At 43.7% G+C, this 21,770-nt stretch overlaps 1 protein-coding gene across 2 annotated transcripts in view; it reads right to left on the reverse strand.

Moving 5' to 3' along the window:
* The window catches only part of WWP2 (WW domain containing E3 ubiquitin protein ligase 2), a 141,894-nt gene that overhangs the window by 60,998 nt on the left and 59,126 nt on the right, over positions 1 to 21,770 (reverse strand). For both annotated transcript variants that reach the window (XM_082369814.1, XM_082369813.1), the window contains exon 7: positions 887 to 1,014. In XM_082369814.1, the coding sequence (XP_082225940.1) occupies positions 887 to 1,014 (128 nt within the window). The remainder of the gene's footprint in view (positions 1 to 886; positions 1,015 to 21,770) is intronic.

A 21,770-nucleotide genomic window follows, 5' to 3' on the forward strand; every position in this document is an offset into this window, starting at 1 on the left:
GCTCTATTTACAATAGCCAGGACATGGAAGCAACCTAAGTGTCCATCATCGGATGAATGGATAAAGAAGATGTGGCACATATATACAATGGAATATTACTCAGCCATAAAAAGAAATGAAATGGAGTTATTTGTAGTGAGGTGGATGGAGTTAGAGTCTGTCATACAGAGTGAAGTAAGTCAGAAAGAGAAAAACAAATACAGTATGCTAACACATATATACGGAATCTAAGGAAAAAAAAAAAGGTCATGAAGAACCTAGCGGCAAGACGGGAATAAAGACACAGACCTACTAGAGAATGGACTGGAGGATATGGGGGGGGGGGAGGGGTAAGATGTGACAAACAGAGAGAGTGGCATGGACATATATACACTACCAAATGTAAAATAGATAGCTAGTGGGAAGCAGCCGCATAGCACAGGGAGATCAGCTCGGTGCTTTGTGACCACCTAGAGGGGTGGGATAGGGAGGGCAGGAGGGAGGGAGACGCAAGAGGGAGGAGATATGGGAACATATGTATATGTATAACTGATCCACTTTGTTATAAAGCAGAAACTAACACACCATTGTAAAGCAATTATACTCCAATAAAGATGTTAAAAAAAAAAAAAGAAATGAATTTAAATATCAATACTTTTTATTTCTGTACAAAGGAAGATTTCAGACGAGCACAGTCACGTGGAGAATGACCTTGGCTGTACACACTATGCCTGAGAGAAAAGAAGACGGGTCATGGAAAGACTGATGGATTCAAATTCCATCTTAGTGTGGGAGTCTTCTCTCGCCCACCCTGCATCCTGACACAGCAGGCAGGGTCCCAACTCCATGTGAGAACAAGTCAGAGGCCATGCTTTGGTCTGGGCTGGTGCTCTGCGCTGTCACTCACCTGTGCCATTGGCCAAGCCACTGTGGCTTGGGTTCTTGAGGGGCTGGTGCTGCCGGCTGCTAGTACCGGGGCTCTGCTCACCAGTTGCTGTGGCTGTTCTGGCTGAACCACCTGAATGTCTGTGTGTCCTGGGGGTTCAAAATATAAAGCAGACAGACATAAGTCACTGTGAAAAAGACAGAGGTGTGCCCCACCTAAGTCACCGTATTCCCTCTCTTGCTATTTATGGGAAATAAGCCCTGTAATAGTCCTTCTGGTCTTTGACTCGACAGAAGCTGGCCCTGAACAGAGAGACCCATGTAAGCTTCCTTCTTGGTAAAAGCACAGGAGGCAACTTTGGGTAAACTTTTCCATTTGAAGTAAACAAATCCAGAGTGAATTTCCCCCACGTCTGAAATAATTGGCAAAATATCCTGTGACCATCACGCTATTTTTATTGGGCTTGAATGTAAGAAATAAACAAGAATCACTGAACAGGCTACAGATGACATGTTTCTCCCATTAGCCAAAAAAGAGTCCAAAACTTATCCAAATCCATTTTCTCTATGGCTAGAAACATGCTTGCCTTGGGAATAAAAGTCAAGGGGCATTAGACAACTTCAACCAATGTGTATGTTGACATGTCTTATCTAGAAAAGGTGATTCAACATCCATGCAAGTAAATGAGGAACAAATGCAGAGAGGGATCTGTACCACAAGGAAAATGGTGTAATCCAGCAGCAGAGGCTATCTAACATCTTCAGAGGACACAAGGCAACAGGCAGTACATGTTCTCACGGTCCTGTCGTAGCTTGATTTCATTCACTCGATGGAAATGTCTAAGCTTCCCTACCTTTCTCAGTTTTGTCACAGGAGATTATTCTACTTCCTACTCATTATATACTACTTTTCAACAGTGAGATGATTTAAGTACTACCCAGTGAAGAAAAGACCACCCCTCTCCAGGCAGAGAAACAGAGATCCAGAGAACAATTTACAACCACGGGACTCGGGGCAGTGACAATACCACCAACAATAAACGTGAAAACAATGACTATGGAAGAATTTAATATTCATTGAGCTGGAATATTATGTTCCAGGTACCTGTGGTGTGCTGTGCACTTTGCATATATTATCTCATTTAACATGGCAACCCTAGAGGTAGCTTACTATTATTATGCTCATTTTACAGGTGAAGACAGACACCGAGAAAGTGAGCAATGGAGCAAAGACTCGAAACCAGGTGCTCTAAGGTCAAGAGCCCACGCTTTCTGGTTGGAGGCTGGGGGTGGGAAGCCTGGACTTAAGCTGAATCTCTTCCAGGCTATTCATTGGTCACTTGGTCAATGGCAAGACGAAGACCTCTAATAGAAAGCTCCCAGAAATAGTCACAAATGTAAAAAATAAACTTATGGTTACCAGGGGATAAGCAGGGGAAGGGATAAATTGGAAGACTGGGATTGACACATACACACTACTATATATAAAATAGATAACTAATAAGGACCTACTGTATAATAGCACAGGGAACTCAACTCAATACTCTGTTATGGCCTATATGGGAAAAGAATCTAAAAAAGAGTGGATAGGGACTTCCCTCGTGGTCCAGTGGTTAAGACTTCACCTTCCAATGGAGGGGGTGCAGGTTCGATCCCTGCTCGGGGAGCTAAGATCCCACATGCCTCTGGACCAAAAAACCAAAACATAAAACAGAAACAATATTGTAAGAAATTCAATAAAGACTTTAAAAATGGTCCACATCAAAAATATGAAAAAAAAAAAGATTGCATATATGTATAACAGATTCACTTTGCTGTACACCTGAAACTAATACAACTTTGTAAATCAACTATACCCCAATAAAAATTTTTTAAAACATAAACAGCAACAATAAAAAAAAAAAGAAAGAAAGAAAGCTCCCCCCACTGGAAGGCTCCATACCCACCAGAACATCTCTGCTGGTGGGACATTCTGGTCCAGTATGTTGGTCCAGTGTGTTGTCTCACAACAAACTGAGAGATTCCTAGAGGAATAAGAAGTGCCTCCACTGACTACCTTCTCCAACAAGATGAGTATAAACCAAAATGTTAACAGTGATTATCTTTGGACATGGGGAATATGGATGCCTTTAGTGTTTCCTTTTGTGCTTTTCTAGGTTCTTCTGATTTTCTTCATTAAGCATGTCTACTTTTGAGCAAGGAAGAAACACGATTATTTAAAAAGAAAAAAAAAAAAGTTTTTCTTGGGGCCAAAACTACAAAAAAGAAAAAAAAAGAAGAAGAAGAAAAAGAAACCTAGCAAACCCTGGAGTCCTTTGTACCTAAGGCTGCGTGGCAGTTAAAAACGGATAGAGAGAGTACGACTGAGCTGTGGAAATAAAGATTTAATTTGGACTCTCTTTTTCCGTCTTATTTTTCCCTGAGCTAATTTCATAAATCAAAGCTGTCAGTCACACCTCAGTCAAGAAAAATATTTCAGAGTCCCCACTCCATGGGAAGGAATATTAATATTGAGCACTTCACCATAAGTCTTCTTCGAAAGCAGAATGAGTGCAGACTGGTTCGTTCCAAAGGGAAAGATGGTCGTTCGCCACTGGTGAATGTGCATATATGTGTTGAGGGCAGAGAGCTTGAGAGAGACCAAATTGGTGAATAGAAGGTTTATTTCAGACAAGAATCCCCTTAAAAGGACAAAAGAAGGGCTTCCCTGGTGGCGCAGTGGTTAAGAATCCGCCTGCCAAGGCAGGGAACATGGGTTCGAGCCTTGGTCCGGGAAGATCCCACATGCCGCGGAGCAACTAAGCCCGTGCACCACAGCTACTGAGCCTGTGCTCTAGAGCCCGCGAGCCACAACTACTGAGCCCGCACGACACAACTACTGAAGCCCGCGTGCCTAGAGCCCGTGCTCCGCAACAAGAGAAGCCACCGCAATGAGAAGCCCGTGCACCGCAGCAAAGAGTAGCCCCCGCTCGCTGCAACTAGAGAAAGCCCACGCGCAGCAACAAAGACCCAGTGCAGCCAAAAATAAATAAATTAATTAAAAAAAAAAAAAAAGGACAAAAGAAGAAAAGCCTCTGTGATTTTGTACTCACAGCCCACAGCAGAGGGCTCACCCCCTCTGGGCGCAGCAGGCCACAGGGGGCAGCATAGAAAATGCTACACTCGTGTCACACACACGGGCTCTGACAGGCCCGTGATTCCTTCTAGGTCCTGGGCTCCTTGTCCCTCTGCAGAGCAGCTGGGCATGACAACAGGGTGGGTCCCATTACTCTCCTAGCCCCTCCCTCCCTTCCCCAAAGGGGCGTGCGGTCAGAGTTGACAGAGAATACTTTCAGAAATGTTCAACCACTAATGACAGCAGCACACCCTGAATGACAGGCTGGTGCAGAGCCGGGATTAGCCTGTAAACCAGGGGCAGCTGGGACCACTTTGTGTGAATTGCCACCTCCCTGCCCGTGGCCCACGGCCACCCAGCTACCCACCCACCCCATACACACACACACACACACACACACACACACACACACACCCTTCCCCCAGATTCTTCTCTTGCCCTAAATCTGGAGCTTCCACTTTTCCCCTCTTGAATTACCTTTAAAGTAAGACTCTTAGAAGGAAGAGAAGGCCTCAATGTTTGAGGACAATCTTCTCTTCAGCAGTTTCCTCTCTGGGAGGTCACTCAACCCTTAAAAGATGGGACTGTGTTGTGATTAAAAGCTGGCCCAAAAGCTGAAACCACACACCATAAGCCAAAATAGTACCAGGACACAAGGGGGCGATGGGGTGGAGATGAGCTGGGCCCCACCACAGGCAGCCTGGCTTCGGCTCTGCCAGTGACTTCAACCTTGGCCTGATCCCTCCACCATCTTGGGGGCGGGAGGGTGGGGCTATGCAGCCCCTGGGGCAGTCAGAAGAAGGCGGAATGGCAAAATTCCACAAATGGTTTTAAGTCACCTAGTTACAAAGATTCAGCTCTCACTACACCACGTGCCTCTCAAAATGCTGGTGTGAAGTTACCTAAGTTCCTCCCTAAGATCAGAAACTAAGACCCCCCCTAAGGAATGCCAGTCAAGGTCAGGGCCCTGGGATTCTCTCTCCACTCTGCAGAAAGAGAACTGATGCAAGTGAGGTCCCCAGGAGAGGGCTCTTGGCTGTCCCTTGCCATTCAAGCTTTGACATTCATAGCATTGGCCTCAGTCCTCAGCTGACCCTGAGAGCCACAGCCTCCAATGTTGTGGGACACCCTGCATTGCCCTGCATGAAGGCCAGAGAATTGCATTCAATCATTATTTTCTGAGCACTAGGCCGTGTTCTAGGGCTAGCAACAAAACAGAAAGAGTCGCTGACCTCAAGGAGCTTACATCTTATTGGAAACGCAGTGATTTGTACTTCTGCTCAGAAACAAATTTGCATCACACCCTACAATGCCAGTGTGTGGGAGAGCCACTTGTCTAGTGAGTGAGCCTGCCTGATAACTTGGCATTGTCACCCAGTGCAGCTTTGTTGATCATCACATATGTAATAGTTTATGGGGAGTAATTAAACAAAACAAAACTTCGTTTTAAAAAAAAAGCCAGCCCTAGCATCAGTAATGCAAATGAAAACAAAATGAAGAGTCAAAAAAAGTGATGGCTCACAAGACATGAAAACAAAAACTTTTGCTAAATTAAAAAATGAAATTCTAAATTTGGTGGTTGCTCAGAATTTGGGATTGATAAATCTATCATATCCTTTATGAGGAAATGGATTTAAAAAGTAGTTGGTGGCTTCATCAAAATTTAAAACTCCTGCTCTTCCAAAGACACTATCAAGAAAATGAAAAGACAGTCCCTAGACTGGGAAAAATCATTTGCAAAATACCTATCTGATAAAGGATTTATTTCTAGAAAAAAAAAACTCTCAAAACTCAATAATAAAAAGAATAAACCAATAAAAATAATCAAAAGATTTTAAAAGAGAAGATCTACAAACAGCAAATAAGCACATGAAAGATGCTCAACATCATTAGTCATTAGGGAAACACAAATTAAAACGACAATGAGGTACCATCACAGAACTGTTAGAATGGACAAAGTAAAAACAAAACAAAACAAACCCAAAAAATCACACACACACAAACAAAAACAAAACAAAAAAAAACCTGACAGTAACAGTACTGGTGAGAACACAAAGCACCTGGGACTCCCAAACACGGCTGGAGGGAACACAACGTGGCACCATCACTTTGGAAAAGAGTTTGGCAGTTTCTTATAAAGTTAAACATGCACTTAGCATACGAACTAACAATCCTATGCCTAGGTATTTATGCAAGAGAAATGAAAACGTTTACACGAAACCTGTAGGCAAATTATAGTGACTTTATTCATAATTTCCAAAACCATAAACAACCCAAACTGGTGAATGAACAGACAGACTGTGGTACATCCACACAGTGAAATACTACTCAGTAAATAAAGGGATTGAACTACTGATGATGCAACAACATAGATGAATCACAAATGCATTATGCTAAGTGGAAGAAGACAGACACAAAAGGCTACAGAGTATATCCATCCATTTTTATGACATTTAGGAAGAGGTAAAACTGTAGGGAAAGGAAGCAATTAGTATCTGCCAGTAGCTGGAGAAAGAAGTAGGGGCTGACTATAAAGGGGCATGAGGGAACTTCTGGGAGAGATGAAACTTTCAGTATCTTGATTATGGTAGTGGTTACCAGATGCTATACTTTTATCAAACTGTACATTGCATAGGGGGCATTTTATTGTACACCTCCATAAACCTATCTTCATAAATTTAAAAAGCAATTTGTGTGTTTCAGTCACTGCAGAAACAACTCACCACATGAGAAAAAATTAAAGTTTTAAAAGGCAGGTAACTTGGGACTTCCCTGGTGGTCCAGTGGTTAAGAATCCGCCTTCCAATGCAGGGGACGAGGGTTCGATCCCTGGTCGGGGAACTAAGATCCCACATGCCGTGGGGCAACTAAGCCTGTGCGCCACAACTAGAGAGCCCATGCGCTGCAACTACTGAGCCCGCACGCTCTAGAGCCCACGCACCACAGCTAGAGAGAAACCCATATGAGGCAATGAAGAGCCCATGCGCCGCAATGAAAGATCCTGCATGCCGCAGCTAAGACCCGACGTAGCCATAAATAAATATTTTTTAAAAGGCATGTAACGTATGGTATGAGGATAGCCCCCTCCCAAAAATAAAACACCCAGAAAACAAGAACCTTGATAGGAATGTGATTCAGGCAATACTCAGTACTCTACAAACACTCTGTATTAATAAATATAGGGATTCTTCAAAGCCTGGGGATGCATCTCTCCCAAATGTCAAGAATTCGTGGCTGACCGGATACCGGGTGCCAAGCATATTTTTCTATCTTGGTAAAAGAGGCCCAGGATACTAAAGGGAGGTTCTTTGACCTCAGAATTCAGGCCCATTAGCTCAGCAAAAGAGAAGTTTCAGGGTAGAACTACTGATAGTGGGGTTTTCCTCCATTTAAATTAAAAAAAAGTACAAACCAAAAAACAGATACAGAAGTTAAAAATTGCCTAATAATCTTAAAACTCTTCTCACACTCCAATCCAGGGAATCGATTTTTGCCTGGATGACTAGAACCAAAAGGGCGGCCCCTCCTCCAAGTCCTCTTAACTGGGCATTGTCTTTTAATAGCAGCATGGAAACAAAACTGAGTGAGGCTGGGCTGGTTTCCAGTAAAAGAACCAGAAAAAGAAAAAAGAAAAAAACAAACAAAAAAAACCACCAGCCACTTAAAATAGAAGCATGGAGGGAAAAAAATGGGAAGCGGTGATGGGAAAAGAAACGGTTTCCACCATTCAGAGAGGCGTCACTAAGCAAACTTGCTCCCACCTACAGCCGCCTCAATTCTTCCTTCTCATTCAAATGTGGACGGGGGGTGGGGGGCTAAGGGGGAGGGGATAAAAAGGAGAGGTGAAAAGGGAAAGGCGCAATTAGAGTTAAAAATGGGGCCATTCGAGTCATTCCAAGGGTAATTTATGGCTCCATTCCACATCCTACCTCTAGCTGCCAGCCTCAGAAATGACAGGAAAGGTAAAAATAAAACTGCTGCAAGTCCATTCTACGTGACAGAAAGACAAGTGATTTACTTTTGCCCAACCTGGAATACAGAGCAAACTTCTCAATGGTGGCAGCTTTCTGAGACTAAAAAAATTCATTTTAAGAGAGAAAATACAATAAATTTTGACTCACCTCATCTCATTCCAGGTTGCATGTTGGGCTTCACTAAAAAGAACGCTCAAACGCCCTCCCAAACTTGAAGGAGAGATGAAGTCCAGGGGAAGTGGTCACTGTCTCGTTCCACCCCACCCCTGCTCGGGGCAGGAGGGGATGAGCTGAGGTTCCTTGAACACAGAGGGCAGCCCCTGACTTGTTTGTCCCGTGTCCTGAGATGGTACAAGCACATGGGATGCTCTAGCGGCTCAGGAGACGAGCGTGGTGGACCATCAGCCTCCACTGACGCGCAGGAGGAAGCTGCGCAGGGCTGACCCTGAATACGGAGCTCCAGCTTCTGCTACAGGTGGGCCAGAAAAGTATCTCCACCTTCTTCCTCCCGGCATCACATCTTGTTTGAACCTGGCCCAGCCCAGAGTGTCCCTGTGCTACAGCCCCAGACCTGAAAGGACCACAGGGGACCCTGTGACAGTACACGGGGCGTTATTTCTAAGTGTTCTGACAACAAGTCGCAAAGGCAGGGATTCAGCAGGAGGGAGGTAAGCTCCTAAAAGAATATGTTCAACGGACATTCCTCCAAACCTCCCTCTAAACTCCTCCCAAGGAAAATTCAGAGCCTTTGCTGATCTACTCGCCTGGCATCCTCTTCTCTGGACTCTTCACCCGGTTGGCTTCTCATCCAAATCTTAGTCTAAATGTCCCTCGCCTCCCAAGCTGCACTAAATTCCCTTGAATTCTTTTCACACAGCATTCTAAACTTTTCCTTTATGGCACTTCCATTTGTGATTATATGTTTATCTGTTTAATGTCTGACTTCAACAAGGCCCATGAGGGTGGGACCTTGTCTGTTTTGTGTACCTTTGTATAACCAGCACCTAGAATGTGCTTGGCCCCAGAGTAGGCATATAAAAACATTTGCTGAATGAATAAAAGAAGCAAGCTCTCAAGCACAAAAGCACTCTTGGGCCTGTAATCTCTACTACTTCCCATGTTCGTAGCAACCAGTCCTCCCCATCTCCCTCCACCTTTTTAAAGAATGGAATCCGTGCTGAGAGATGGAATCCACAATCTACCAGGTATTGAGAAGTGTCAGAGCTAGTGTCTTCCAGAAAGGTTAGCCCTCAACATCATGTAAAAACATTCTCTAGCATCAGGGTCTACAAATAAAAATCATTTCATTAGACTCATTTCGTGCCAACACGTATACTAAAATTGCAAGACAATCTTCAAATCCAACCAAATTTTATTTACCATGGGTTTTTTTGTTCTAGCTATAATTTTCAAGTGCTCTCCAACAGGTGAAGACTAGGCAAGTGATTAAATATGGCATTTAAGAAAGATACCTTCTGTGGTCGGCAGAATTTCTAAAATGCCCCTCCTCCCAAAGACACCCCACCCTAATGCCTAAAACTAGGGAATATGATGATATATCACACCCTTGATTATATTATTATATGGCACATGATATTACCATAATAATATATGATAATATTATGATATTATATGGCACAGCTGACCTTAAGAAAGGGACATGAGGGAATTCCCTGGTAGTCCAGTGGTTAGGGCTCGGCACTTTCACTGCTGGGGCCCAGGTTCAATCTCTGGTCGGGACTGCCATGCGGTGTGGCCAAATAAAAAAAATAAATTAAATGTATTTTAAAAAAAGAAAGAAAGGGACATCATCCAGATGGGTCCATCTAATGACATAATCTCCTAAAAGCAGAACACTTTCTCCAGCAGTTGTCAAAAGTGGAGGGCAGAAGAGAAAATCAGAGAGATTCAAAGCACGAGGGAAATCTGACACACCCTTGCCAGCTTGATGATGAGTGGGGGTGGGGGGTACATATGAGAAGAAATGTGGATGGCCTTAATAAGGAGCTGTGTAAGGACCCAACTGAGAGCCAGCAAGGAAATGGGAACTCAGTCCTACAATGACTCAGTCAATGACTCGAATCAGCTTTGAAGCAAATTCTTCCTTGTCAGCCCTGCTGACACCTTGATTTTGGCCTTGTGAGACCCTAAGGAGACCAGTCAGCCAGCTATGGTGTCCTGGTCTTCTGACCTACAGAACTGTGAGCTCACAAATGATGCTGTTTTCAGCCCTAAATTTGTGGTGATTTGTTACACGGCAGTTGAAAACTAATAGATCCTCTCAGTACAAATAAATGTCAGTTTCCACAGAAGAAGATACTAATTTTCAAATATACGACTAGGTAATTCTTGCTGAGCACCCCACCTCACTCTGTTAGAAGGCCTTATACAGAGATGGAGATGCCCTATGGCATCAGTGCTCATCTCCTAGGGACGCATTTCCATGATCCAAATGTCCTTTATGAGACACGCATTCCTCACATTCAACCATCACTTGGGGATTTGAACAGCTATATATATGTGGGACATTACTGTTCTCAGAGGGTGAGTAAGTAACTCTCTTTCCTGGTAGAGTTCAGGCACATGGACTTCACACATTCTTTTTCCAAGCAAGACGTATTTATGTGTCAACTTATCCCTGATTCCAATGTTAACCTTAAAAGTTGCGAGGATTTGAGAAGAACAGTCCATGAAAAGGGTTCAAAGTGCAAGTATCAATCATGAAGAAAAAAACAGGAGGAACAGGAAAGACGGAGCAGGCAGTGGGAACCCACCACATTCTTGGTGGTCCGGCTAAGCCTTGGAAATCACAAGGCCATCCTGATAAAAAGTCTCCCCTGTAACCTGTGCCCCTGAAACCGTCACTTCTCAGGGAGTCAGGGTGCCAAGGAATGTAAACCAGTAGGAAGACCCACCCTGAAGTCCTGGCAAGTGAGAAGCAGGAACACAAGACTCTTTCAACTCAACAAGGATTTACTGAGCTGCTGCTACGTGCAGCAAAGCACTATTCTAGGCCCTGGTAGGGACACAAAGATGCATAAGGTCCAGATGAGTTTGGCTGAGAACTCAGCACCACTCCCCCTGTACCCCTCCCCACCTCCAAAAAAAGGAGTGCTGTAGATGGAAGAGGAAAAACTAACTCCTCAGGAGTCCCCAGTTCACCATTCTTTTCTAAGTGTAAAGCAAAATTGTATGATGTGATTTAAAGTAAAGCTTTTTGCTTACCTTTTTTAAGGTAAATTTTTTAAGGTAAAATTTTAAAGAAAAAGAACCATGTCCTCATCTCCCCTTCTCCTTCACAAAATAACAATTATTCATACCATCTCCTATTCTAGACTTTCGCTAATCTCATGTTTAAAAGTGTTGTTGTTTTCTCATTTTAAAGTTGTACCTTCAAAGGCCATTTATAAGCACACAAAGTAGACCCAACACATAGATGTGCCATAAAAGTCCAAGTAAAGTCCAAGTCAAAACAGAAAATCTTCAGACAGGGAGACTGGGTAGAAATTCTTGTTCTCTTTACACCGTTAGGTGCAGAATTTCACACTCCATTATCAAATAATCAGTGAGCCAAAGATACCTTCAACTCATCAAGACAAAGAAAAGGCAGGCCAAACACAGGCTTAAAGTGCAAAGTTAGCTTAGCAAAGGGAAACAAGGAAGGCAGGACAGATAGCAATTAAAAGGCAAGAAGATAAAAAGACAGCATCTTTGGAGAAAACTCCAAAGATATCGAGAAGCACAAGAAACATAAATGGACTAACCGTGAGAGCTTAAAGATAAAAGGTATCATATTGGTTTGGGTTTTTTTTCAACCTTGTTTTTTTAATTGAAATATAGTTGTCATACAAATTACATTAGTTTCAGGTATACGACATAGTGGTTCAACATTTACATACATTCCGAATTGATCACCAAAATATCTAGTTACCATCTGTTACCATACAAAGTGATTACAATATTATTGACTATATTCCCTACATCGTACATACGTCACCATGATTTATTTATTTTATAACTGGAAGTCTGCACCTCTTAATCCTCTTCACCTATTTTTCCCAACCTCCCACCCACCTCATACTATTTGTTAAAAATCCCATTAAATGCTGTTGCAAGCAACACCATCTAATATATAAGCATCCAAAAGGCTGAAACTAAATGTGTGGGGAAAAATATGCTGAGAAAATACAAAACAAAAGTAAGCTGGGGAAGCTATGTTAATGTCAAACCAATTTTTTAAATGATTTTTAAAATTCAGGCGTATTTATTAATACATATAGTCAAATTCACCCTTTTTAAGGGTGCAGTTCAGTGAGTTTTAACAAACGCATACAATTGTGTTACCACCACCACAGTCAAGACATAAAACATTTCCATCGCCCCCCAAAACTTCTTGGTGCCCTTGGCAGTCAATCCCTCCCCTAAATTCCCAACACCTGCTGACTGATTTCTGTCCTAATAATTGTGCTTTTTCCAGTATGTTATGTAAATGGAGTCACACAGAACGTAGCTTTTTGTGTCTGGCTTCTTGCACTTAGCATAATGCTTTTGAGAATCATCCATGTTGTTGTAGCCTGTTCCTTTTTATTGCTCAGAACAAATAAATTTTAAGAGAAAAAGCTCTAGAAAAAGAGAAGATCGTGAGATAAGGATAAAAGGTTCAATTCGCCCACAAGACGTACTTCAAATTTGTATTGTGGACAAAATAACCTTGAAATACGTAACGCAGAAATTCATGGGAATTCCCTGGCGGCACAGTGGTTAAGAACCAGCCTGCCAATGCAAAGGACACAGGTTTGAGCCCTGTTCTGGGAAGACCCCACATGCCGCGGAGCAACTAAACTCGTGCGCCACAACTACTGAAGCCCGTGTGCCTAGAGCCCAACAAAAGAGAAGCCACCGCAATGAGAAGCCCGCTCACCGCAACGAAGAGTGGCCCCTGCTCACCGCAACTAGAGAAAGCCCATGCGCAGCAACGAAGACCCAACGCAGCCAAAAATAAATAAATAAATTTATTTTTAAAAAAAGGAAAGAAATTCATGGATATAATCTGGCCCTACCTGTTACTGCTGTCACCTCCTATTTTCCCTTCACTCCCTCCACTCCAGCCAGACTGGCCTCCTTCAACTCCAAAGGCACGCTCCCAGCTCGGTTCCTTTGCAAGAGCCATTGCTCTGCCCAACATTCTTCCCTGAGATAGCCTCATGGATAAATCTCTCACCTTCTTCAAATCTTTGCTTATAGGTCACCTTCTTAATGATACCTCTCTTGACTGCATTATATAATTGCGCATCCTGCTATTGTGTAATACATTTATATTTTTTTTTCACGTGGATCAAATTTGTTTTTTAAATAATGAACATCAATAAAACCAGAAAAAAGAGGAACACTCTGGGATTCCACACTACTATAGATGCCAAGGCAGGTAACTTTTCCAGAAAGGATGAGTCCACAGGTGAAACCTGCAGACAAGTCAGCTGGGCTTTTGTGGCTGTAATTTTGGCAGAATGATAGAGGCGGATGCCAGAATGAAGCAAACTAATACACAAATAGAGATAAGGATGGGCGACCCAAAGAATATTAAGACTAATATCTTCATTATATTTTCAGTAAGTTATGGGTACATAACAACTTCAGGAACCCCTGTGGCATGTAGAACGTAAAGCAATATAAATTATGTGCTTCAGTTCTGTGACTATTTTTACCTAACGCAAAATGAAAAACCTAAATATAGAATTGTTCCAGTGTTTGAAAGGAGTCGTTCTATTTAGGTTATGGAGCATGCCATCATAAAGACAGTCACTAAACCAAACCCCAAATCTCCACTTCCACAGGCCTTGGCACTTTCAAAAGGAGACATCCAGTGCCAACAGAATCCTAAAGGAAAAGTCTAACCACCTCACCAAACCACAACCACAAACACCACGGCTTCAGCAACCCTTTCCCCCACCATCCACATCTGTCCAAAGCATTTGCAGTCAGTTCTATTCCAATCTTTGATCATCCCATACCCAAACTGCCCAAGCTCCCATGACTAAAAAATCCTTTCTCTGAGACCCATACTCTTTTTATTGGTTTCTCTCTAAACTCTTTCCCTTTCAATCACAATTTTCTGGGACTGAGAAGTGCTAAAATCCAGACACAGATCTAGTTAAAGTACAATAGAAATTTCACCCCGTCCCCTAAATCGTGGAGACACTTATATTGGCCCCGTTGTTCACCGTCAGGAATACACTTTGATTTGCTCTGTATCTCCTAAGTTTGTTTTGCTCTGCATTCCTCCTCCTATGGATACACTTTTAGAGGAATGACTCCGTCCCAGTTCCACAGAGCCTGCTAAGCACCAATCACAACCATCACGGGGGATGCCACCTTAAAGTGACAGCTTCATAAGCTGCTCCCCTCCTGCATTTCTTATTTCCATGAATGGCATCTCAATCCAAGAGGCTGGGAGTCCCCTATATGCCTCCTCATCCTCCACCCTGTCTCACTAGTGAGTCACCCAGTCCTGCTCAATGATTACACCTCCTAGGTCTTTCTCTTATTTCCTCCCTAATCTGCCACCACCCACAGCTAGTCATCCACTCCTATCTCACCAGTTCCCACAGCAGTCCTCTTATTGGTCCCTGAGTCTAGCCTCAACCACCACTGTGTCAGACATTCCTACCTTCTTCTATTCCACATGTGTCCCTTGTCCTGTCCCCTCACTGCATGAGCTAGAAAACTCTCAGACTACCATGTCCCTAGGTTCTGGAAGTGATTTAGGTTGCACCAATGAGAAGCTCTTGCAGGAGATTTGGAAAGCAGAAGAAAGGAAGAGACCACTCTTCTGGTGGTGGTGATGGCTGTCAGTAGTTCCAGCAGTCTCCCTGCTTCACTGCCTGGACACCACTTCATGCACATGCAATGGTTGGAGGGGCAGAAGTTTCCTGACATCTGTCTGGATTGCCACCACAGGACTATGACCCTGAAACCAAGGATGGGGAGGGGCTCATTTCTCCTCCAGCCCACCCAGTGACTTTTATAAAGACCTAATTCCCCATATTAAATCCCTTTCTGCTCAAAATACCTAGAGTGGTTTCTGTTTCCTGCAATGAACCCTAACTGATACAACTTCAAATTCATCCAGCAGATACTTACCTGAATAATTTACCACAGAAATAACACAACATGCCCTTGCTCAGAACTCAGTGGTTCCCTATCTCCAAAGAATAAAATCTGAAGTCCTCAGCAAAGCATAACCCTTTGTGAACTGGTCTCACCTTCTTACCATCTCCCACAGCCGGGATCAGCATTCTGTAAAGGGCCAGACAGTGAATATTTTAGGCTTTGCAGACCATATGGTCTCTGTCACACCTATTTAACTCTGCCATTGTAGCGTGAAAGTAGCCATAGATAATATGTAAATGAATGAGTATAGCTGTATTCAAATAAAATTTTATTTACAAAAAGAGGTGGTCAAGAGAATAAGAAGACAAGACACAGACTGGAAGAAAATATTTGCAAAAGACATATCTGATAAAGGACTGTTATCAGAACTCTTAAAACTCAACAATAAAGAAAGGAAAAACCTGATTTAAAAAATGGGCAAAAGACCTGAACAGACACCTCACCAAAGAAGATATACAGACGGCAAATAAGTATATGAAAACCTGCTCTACCGCGTACATCATCAGGTAAATGCAAATGAGATACCACTACGTGCCTATTAGAATGGCCAAAATCTGGAACACTGACAACACCAAATGCTGGTGAGGAATTCTCATTCATTGCTGGTAGGGATGTAAAATGGTACAGCCATTTTGGAAGACAGCTTGGCAATTTCTTACAAAACTAAATATACTCTCACACTCTTACCATACAACCTAGCAATTGCTCTCCTTGGTATTACCCAAAGGAGTTGAAAACACATCCACAGACAAACCTGCACAGGGATGTTTATAGCAGCTTTATTCATAATTGTCAAAACTCAGAAGCAACCAAGATTTCCTGTAGGTGAATGAATAAACCATGGTACATCCAGATAATGGAATTTTATTCAGTGCTAAAAAACAAATGAGCTATCAAGCCATGAAAAGACATGGAGGAACCTCAAATACATATTACTAAGTGAAAGGAGACAAGTTTGAGCTACAAACTTTATGATTCCAATTATATGACATTCTAGAAAAAGGTAAAACTATGTAGACAGTAAAAGGATCAGTAGTTGCCAGGAATTAATAGGGAGGGAGGTATGAATAGGCAAAACACAGGAGATTTTTAGAGCCCCGAAAGTATTCTGCATAATACTATAATGGTGCATGCATGTCACTATACTTTTGTCAAAACTCACAAAGTGTACAACACCAAGAGTGAACCCTAATATAAACTATGGACGCTGGGGGATAAAGTCCCTCATCATCATTTGGGATAATGATGTGTCAACGTAGGTTCAACGATTGTAACAAAACGCACCACTCTAGTGTGGGATGCTGATAGCAGGGGAGGCTGTGTGTAAGTGGGGCAGGGGGTAGATGGGAAATCTCTGTACCTCATACTCAGTTTTGCTATGAACCTAACACTGCTCTAAACAAACAAACAAACAGGTGGCAGCCTGGATGTGACCTGCAGACCACGGTTTGCTTCAGCTATCGTCCTGAATATCTATGTGTCAACGTTACCAAATGACTAATATGTCCTCGAATATGCCAAGTTCTCTTTTTCTCCATTGCATTTTCCCACGCTGCTCCCTCAGCCTGAGTGACTTCCCTTACCCCCACTTCACTGGTCTGCGAACTCCTTACAGGTACAGCTCAAATGTGTGAGGTTTTCCCCTAAACCCCGCCAGGTAGATTTAGGTAAACTTTCCACTGTCTTCACTCACCATCACTATGGGGTCCATTGCACTAAACTGGAATTCTCACCTGTGTCTCTGTCTCCTACTGGATGCCAGTCTTCGATGTCAGGGGCCGTAGCTTTTCATCTTTTTATCACCACAACCTAGCTCACAGCCTGGCACTCATGTCTGTGGAACGAATATTGCCTCCAATTGCAGATACTTCAGATACTTGCCTTACTTTCTGGCACATACCACACCTCTCTGGGCTCATACAGAAGAAATGCCCAGTAAAGACCAATGAAATAAATGGATCTGAATAAATAAACGTCCAATAGGGAATTCCCTGGCGGTCCAGTGGTTAGGACTCTGTGCTTCCACTGCCGGCGGCCTGGTCGGGGAACTAAGATCCCACAAGCCTCGCAGCATGGCCAAAAGCAAACAAAAAAAATGTACAATAATGTATAATGCATAATTTTAATTAGCGCAGAATTAATAAGTTAATGTATAAATGAATGTGTAATTAATCTCCAGGATGACTTTTCGATGTCTGCCTTTGAGAACGCAGTGGGGCTCCCGTCCACAGTCTCAATCCTATTCCTTATACACCACCTGCTCAGAAGACAGCCCTGAAAGCTCCTTGTGTGCAGGGACCGGATCTTCGTTATCAATGCACGAGTAAATGAAGTACACGTATTCCTTTTCTTACTCCTTTCTCGTCCCCAGCAATCGTAGTGAGGCTACAGCTAGATTTTAAGTAAAAGCTATTGTGTGGGAGGCCTGAACTGTAAAGATGCTGGGTTCAGTGTCATGCTGACAGGGTGACATCGCCACATGACTACAGTTCCGAATCAAGTAGCCTTTAGTCATCTCAGTGGAAGGTCAGGTGACAGTGGCCAACAATGACAGAGAGTGCCTGAAGGCTCAGTTCCTATCCACCCCTCGTTACCCCATTAGCTTTGCTTCCCAGTCCCCGCTGGCACTCCCAGGACTCCCAGCAGTGTTCCCAGCAGTCTCAGGCCCCGTTAAGTTTATTTTTCTTTCCTTTCTGGGCTAGGCTGTCTGCAGACACAGCTGATGAGCTATTTAGAGCTCACCAGAGACCTTGCGCCTTTCTATGCCGCCGAGATTACAGCTCTTTTACATCTCCAGAGGTCACTGATGCCAAGGCAAGGGAGTCAATAAATCTGATATGTTTTCATCAAAGCAGGATAAAAAGGGAGAGAGGAAAGGAGGCTGGATGAAAACTTATTACAGGAGGGTCTGAACTTTCACATGTAAAAGAATCGTGTGGGAGCTTGTTAAAATCTAGATTCCAACCAACACTGCCCAGTAGTGACAGTTGATGGAGGACGGAGGCCTGCAGCCCTTCACACCAAACACATGCACACACTCACGCATTCACATATACTCTTACAGTAAATATGTACATAATACATAATAAAGAAAAATTAATTATTTAAGCCCCTATGTCTAGATTCTTAACCAAGATCCCTTTCACAGTTTTCAGACCTATTAATGAAAAACTTTAGGAACCTAAAAGCAAATTCAATGCATTCTTCCATTTGTTGGTACCATTTCCCTGTATGACGATGGAAAATCTACAGGGATTCTAGGTGGAGGAGCTAGTTACTCAAGTCAGAAGAAATCTTAAGGCTATGCTTGGAGCAGCAGCGGCGCTCGCGGGCAGTCCTATGGTTTCACCCATTGGGTGACATCACCTTAACCCCCTGGTTTCATGTAATAGCTGGGGAGGGGGGAAAAAATCACAGGTGATGAAGAATCGGCAAACCACAGAGGGACTCCAATGTCCTGGCTTTTCTAACCTAACGGTAGCTCTGAAGAGAGCTGCCGGTACCAGGGTGGATCCCCTTGCTGGGTTCTTTCCCCCTCCACGTCCACCACAGCACTAGCCTCTCTAGTTCACTAGTTAGCACCCTCACGTGTCAGCCCCTACGACACTGCACTGAACCTTCGGACAGTGGACAAGGGTCTCTCTGCAAACCCACGCCCACCCTCGCCTCAGTCTCTCCCTCTCCACACGCTCATCTCTCCTCTCTCTGAGCTTCCCATGACGCGCGCCCTTTCATATACATCGTGTATGCCACGAAGGCTACGCGCTCACTGTGGAGAGCAGACGCCATGCTTCTGGCAGGCCTCGTGCAAGGCGATGTGTGCACGACACCGGGCACACATGAGAACGGCAAAGCCTGCATTGACGTAGGCACGGTTCCCAAGCTGGCCCTCATTCCAGCAAAATAAAATAAACACTGGGGGATGATTAAAGGGTGTGGTAGGCCCTCCCCGTGCCAACTAGCACACACTCTCCCAGGGGGCTCCATAACACGCTGGAATAAGGAACGCTGGCTGAGGACGCAGGGCAGGACGGCACACTCACAGACGGAGCCCTGGGTACACCACGTAACGGTCCCTGCTCCAAACACCAAAGGGTATCAGGCCGGCCCTCCTGGGCCCCCAAGATTAGTGCTGTTCTGACACGTGATCTGGCAGTGACCAGCTTTCATCTGGAACCCTTTCCCAAGGCCCAAACTAAATTCTCCCACCTGAGATTTCTAAGTAACAGGAGCACAGCCGACAAGGCCAACGTGAAGCATCGCCTTAGAATCACTGGCTCCACTGCTATAAAGATAAACTGGGCAGAAGAGAAATGAGTGGTCATTATCGAGCCTGGAAAACCCCTAAGTTCTGAAATCTGTCTACCTCGATGGCACACAACAATTTCTCCAACCTAACACCATCACTATACAGTTTACCTAGGTTGGTGGATGACAGTTTTTGTATTATGAAATATACAGTGTAAACCAAAGAATATATTAAATATATAGTCAGTTGAAAAAAGAATAATAAAATGAACACCCAAGACCAAGAAATAGCATCCCCCATACCCAGAAGCTTTCACTGTACTTTTTCCTCATTAAACCCACCAGTGACAACCATCCCCCTGAATTCAGGGTTAATTAGCATTCCCTTCCAATTTTTATAGTTTTACCACCTATGAAGGTATCCATAAAAAATACATGGTTTCAATTTACATTTTTGAACTTTACATAAATGACATCATACTATATATTTTTTCTGTGATCTGCTGCTCTTGTTCAACATTATGTTTCTGAGATTCTACCACAATGATGCAACTATCTTTCCTCCATTTTTGTTATGGGACAGCATTTCAGTGTAGGACTAAACAACGATGTACGATATTAACTCTTTCTTTACTCAGCCAGACCCACCGACTGTATACTAACGTGGTCTGTCTGCTAATAAATTTATGCCATGGGTGGCGATCCCATCCTGGCTTCCATGTGGCAGCTCAGATGGCAAAACAACTAGAGATGTTTCACCTGATGATCCCTAAATAGTGAGAAAGATCCCAGTAAGAGACGGAGCTTTGAGGCCTTGTTTAGCAAGCACATGGTAGCTTTGCTGGATGAGCTTGGGTAGACGAACCTTTAAGATAAAACTCTTACACGGTTCCAGTTCTATGGCTTTATAAAGCAGGGGAAGGAGAGGAAAAGGCTGCTTTCACATTGTAATCTTCACCTTCACGGGCACATCAGAGCACCTTTGATCATGGAGAATAGCACCGAAGTCCAAGAAAAACCTACCATTCAGACGGCGAAAGCTAAATATTTAGTCTGGGAGGCGGCAAGCAGAAGCCCGTCATTCTCTCTGCCACAGGAAACCAAGGACAGTGGAGGACTGTCCTTGAATCCTGAAGGTTAGATTCACCACCCTCCTAACTACAGTCTCCTGGACGGGAATGCTTCAGTAATGCCGTGTTTTCCAGGTTTGGGTGTGGGGATGTGGGGCGCAAAAGACAGTCTCCAGATGCAACTCCCGGCCACCTTCACTGAGCACTCCCAGTGTGCAAGGCCCTCAGACTGACAGAACTCATCTCAGTTAATTCCTACAATGACCCTGTGAGGCAGGCGATGTCCCCATTTCCCGCTTGAAAAAAATTAGAGGCTGAGCATTTCAGTGACTTGTCCAATATTGTATAGCAAGTAAATGACAGGCCAGGAGTCAATCTACATCTGATTCCAGTGCCTCACACTCATCCAGCAGACTACTCTGCTACCCCCTGTGTGCACGGTGACCTTCGTAAATGCGGCAGCAATGGGGAAAGGGGGTTCTTAAGGATGCAGGAGAGACTGCCTTTGGGCCATACATCCAAAAGTGTTTGCTGCTGAATGGCAGCAGGTTCCATGCGAACACACGATAAATACTTAGATGGCAGAGGCCTGTGAAAATTCAGAGGCCATGCATGGAAAATGCTGCAGTAGCTGGGCAGGCGGAGGAGGACTCCCACACGGCTTCAGCTACCTAGAAGGCAATCTGCCCGCTAACAATTAACTAGCATTGAACGTCCGCCACGTGTTATGGGCAAAAATGCGCCCGATTTTCTGTTGAAGTCTGCCTGCTGCTGTAACACTCAAGAATCCTCAACACAAACATCAGCAAAGAAGGGCTATCCAGACATGTAAAGTTCAAGGTCTATCAACTAGAGAACTTCAGAGAGCAACAAATAGGTCAAGAACTTAAGTCCAAACGTTAAGAGCTGAACACTGCCCTCCAGCCCCAAATTAAGTGACATCAGTTGTGTTTGACACCAATTTTCCAAGTCAGCTAAAAGACCAAGATGGTAGTTACTAACACCAGAGCTAAGAAGGCATCATTCTCAGAGTGAATGTCTGAGGTGTTCCTCTCCACCAGCTACTCACCATTGAAGAGATTTTCTTTTCTCTAGCTCTGGGTGCCAATCATGCCTTTGCTGATATAAGATTTGCCAGTTATATCGTTGGTCCTTACCCTGTGAGAGTCAACTACTTATCTCAACCTTCAAATCACTCTTCTCTGTGACTCACTAGATGACTAGTCTTCATGGTATGAGGTAATTAAGACCTTTGCAGAGGCTTGGAGAAAAGACGACAGGCAAATAGCACCTCTGCTTCTAATGATGCTATAGACAAAAGATCCAAAC

The sequence above is a fragment of the Balaenoptera borealis genome (assembly GCF_965194805.1).
Source record: "Balaenoptera borealis genome assembly, chromosome: 19".
Taxonomy (NCBI): Eukaryota; Metazoa; Chordata; class Mammalia; order Artiodactyla; family Balaenopteridae; genus Balaenoptera; species Balaenoptera borealis.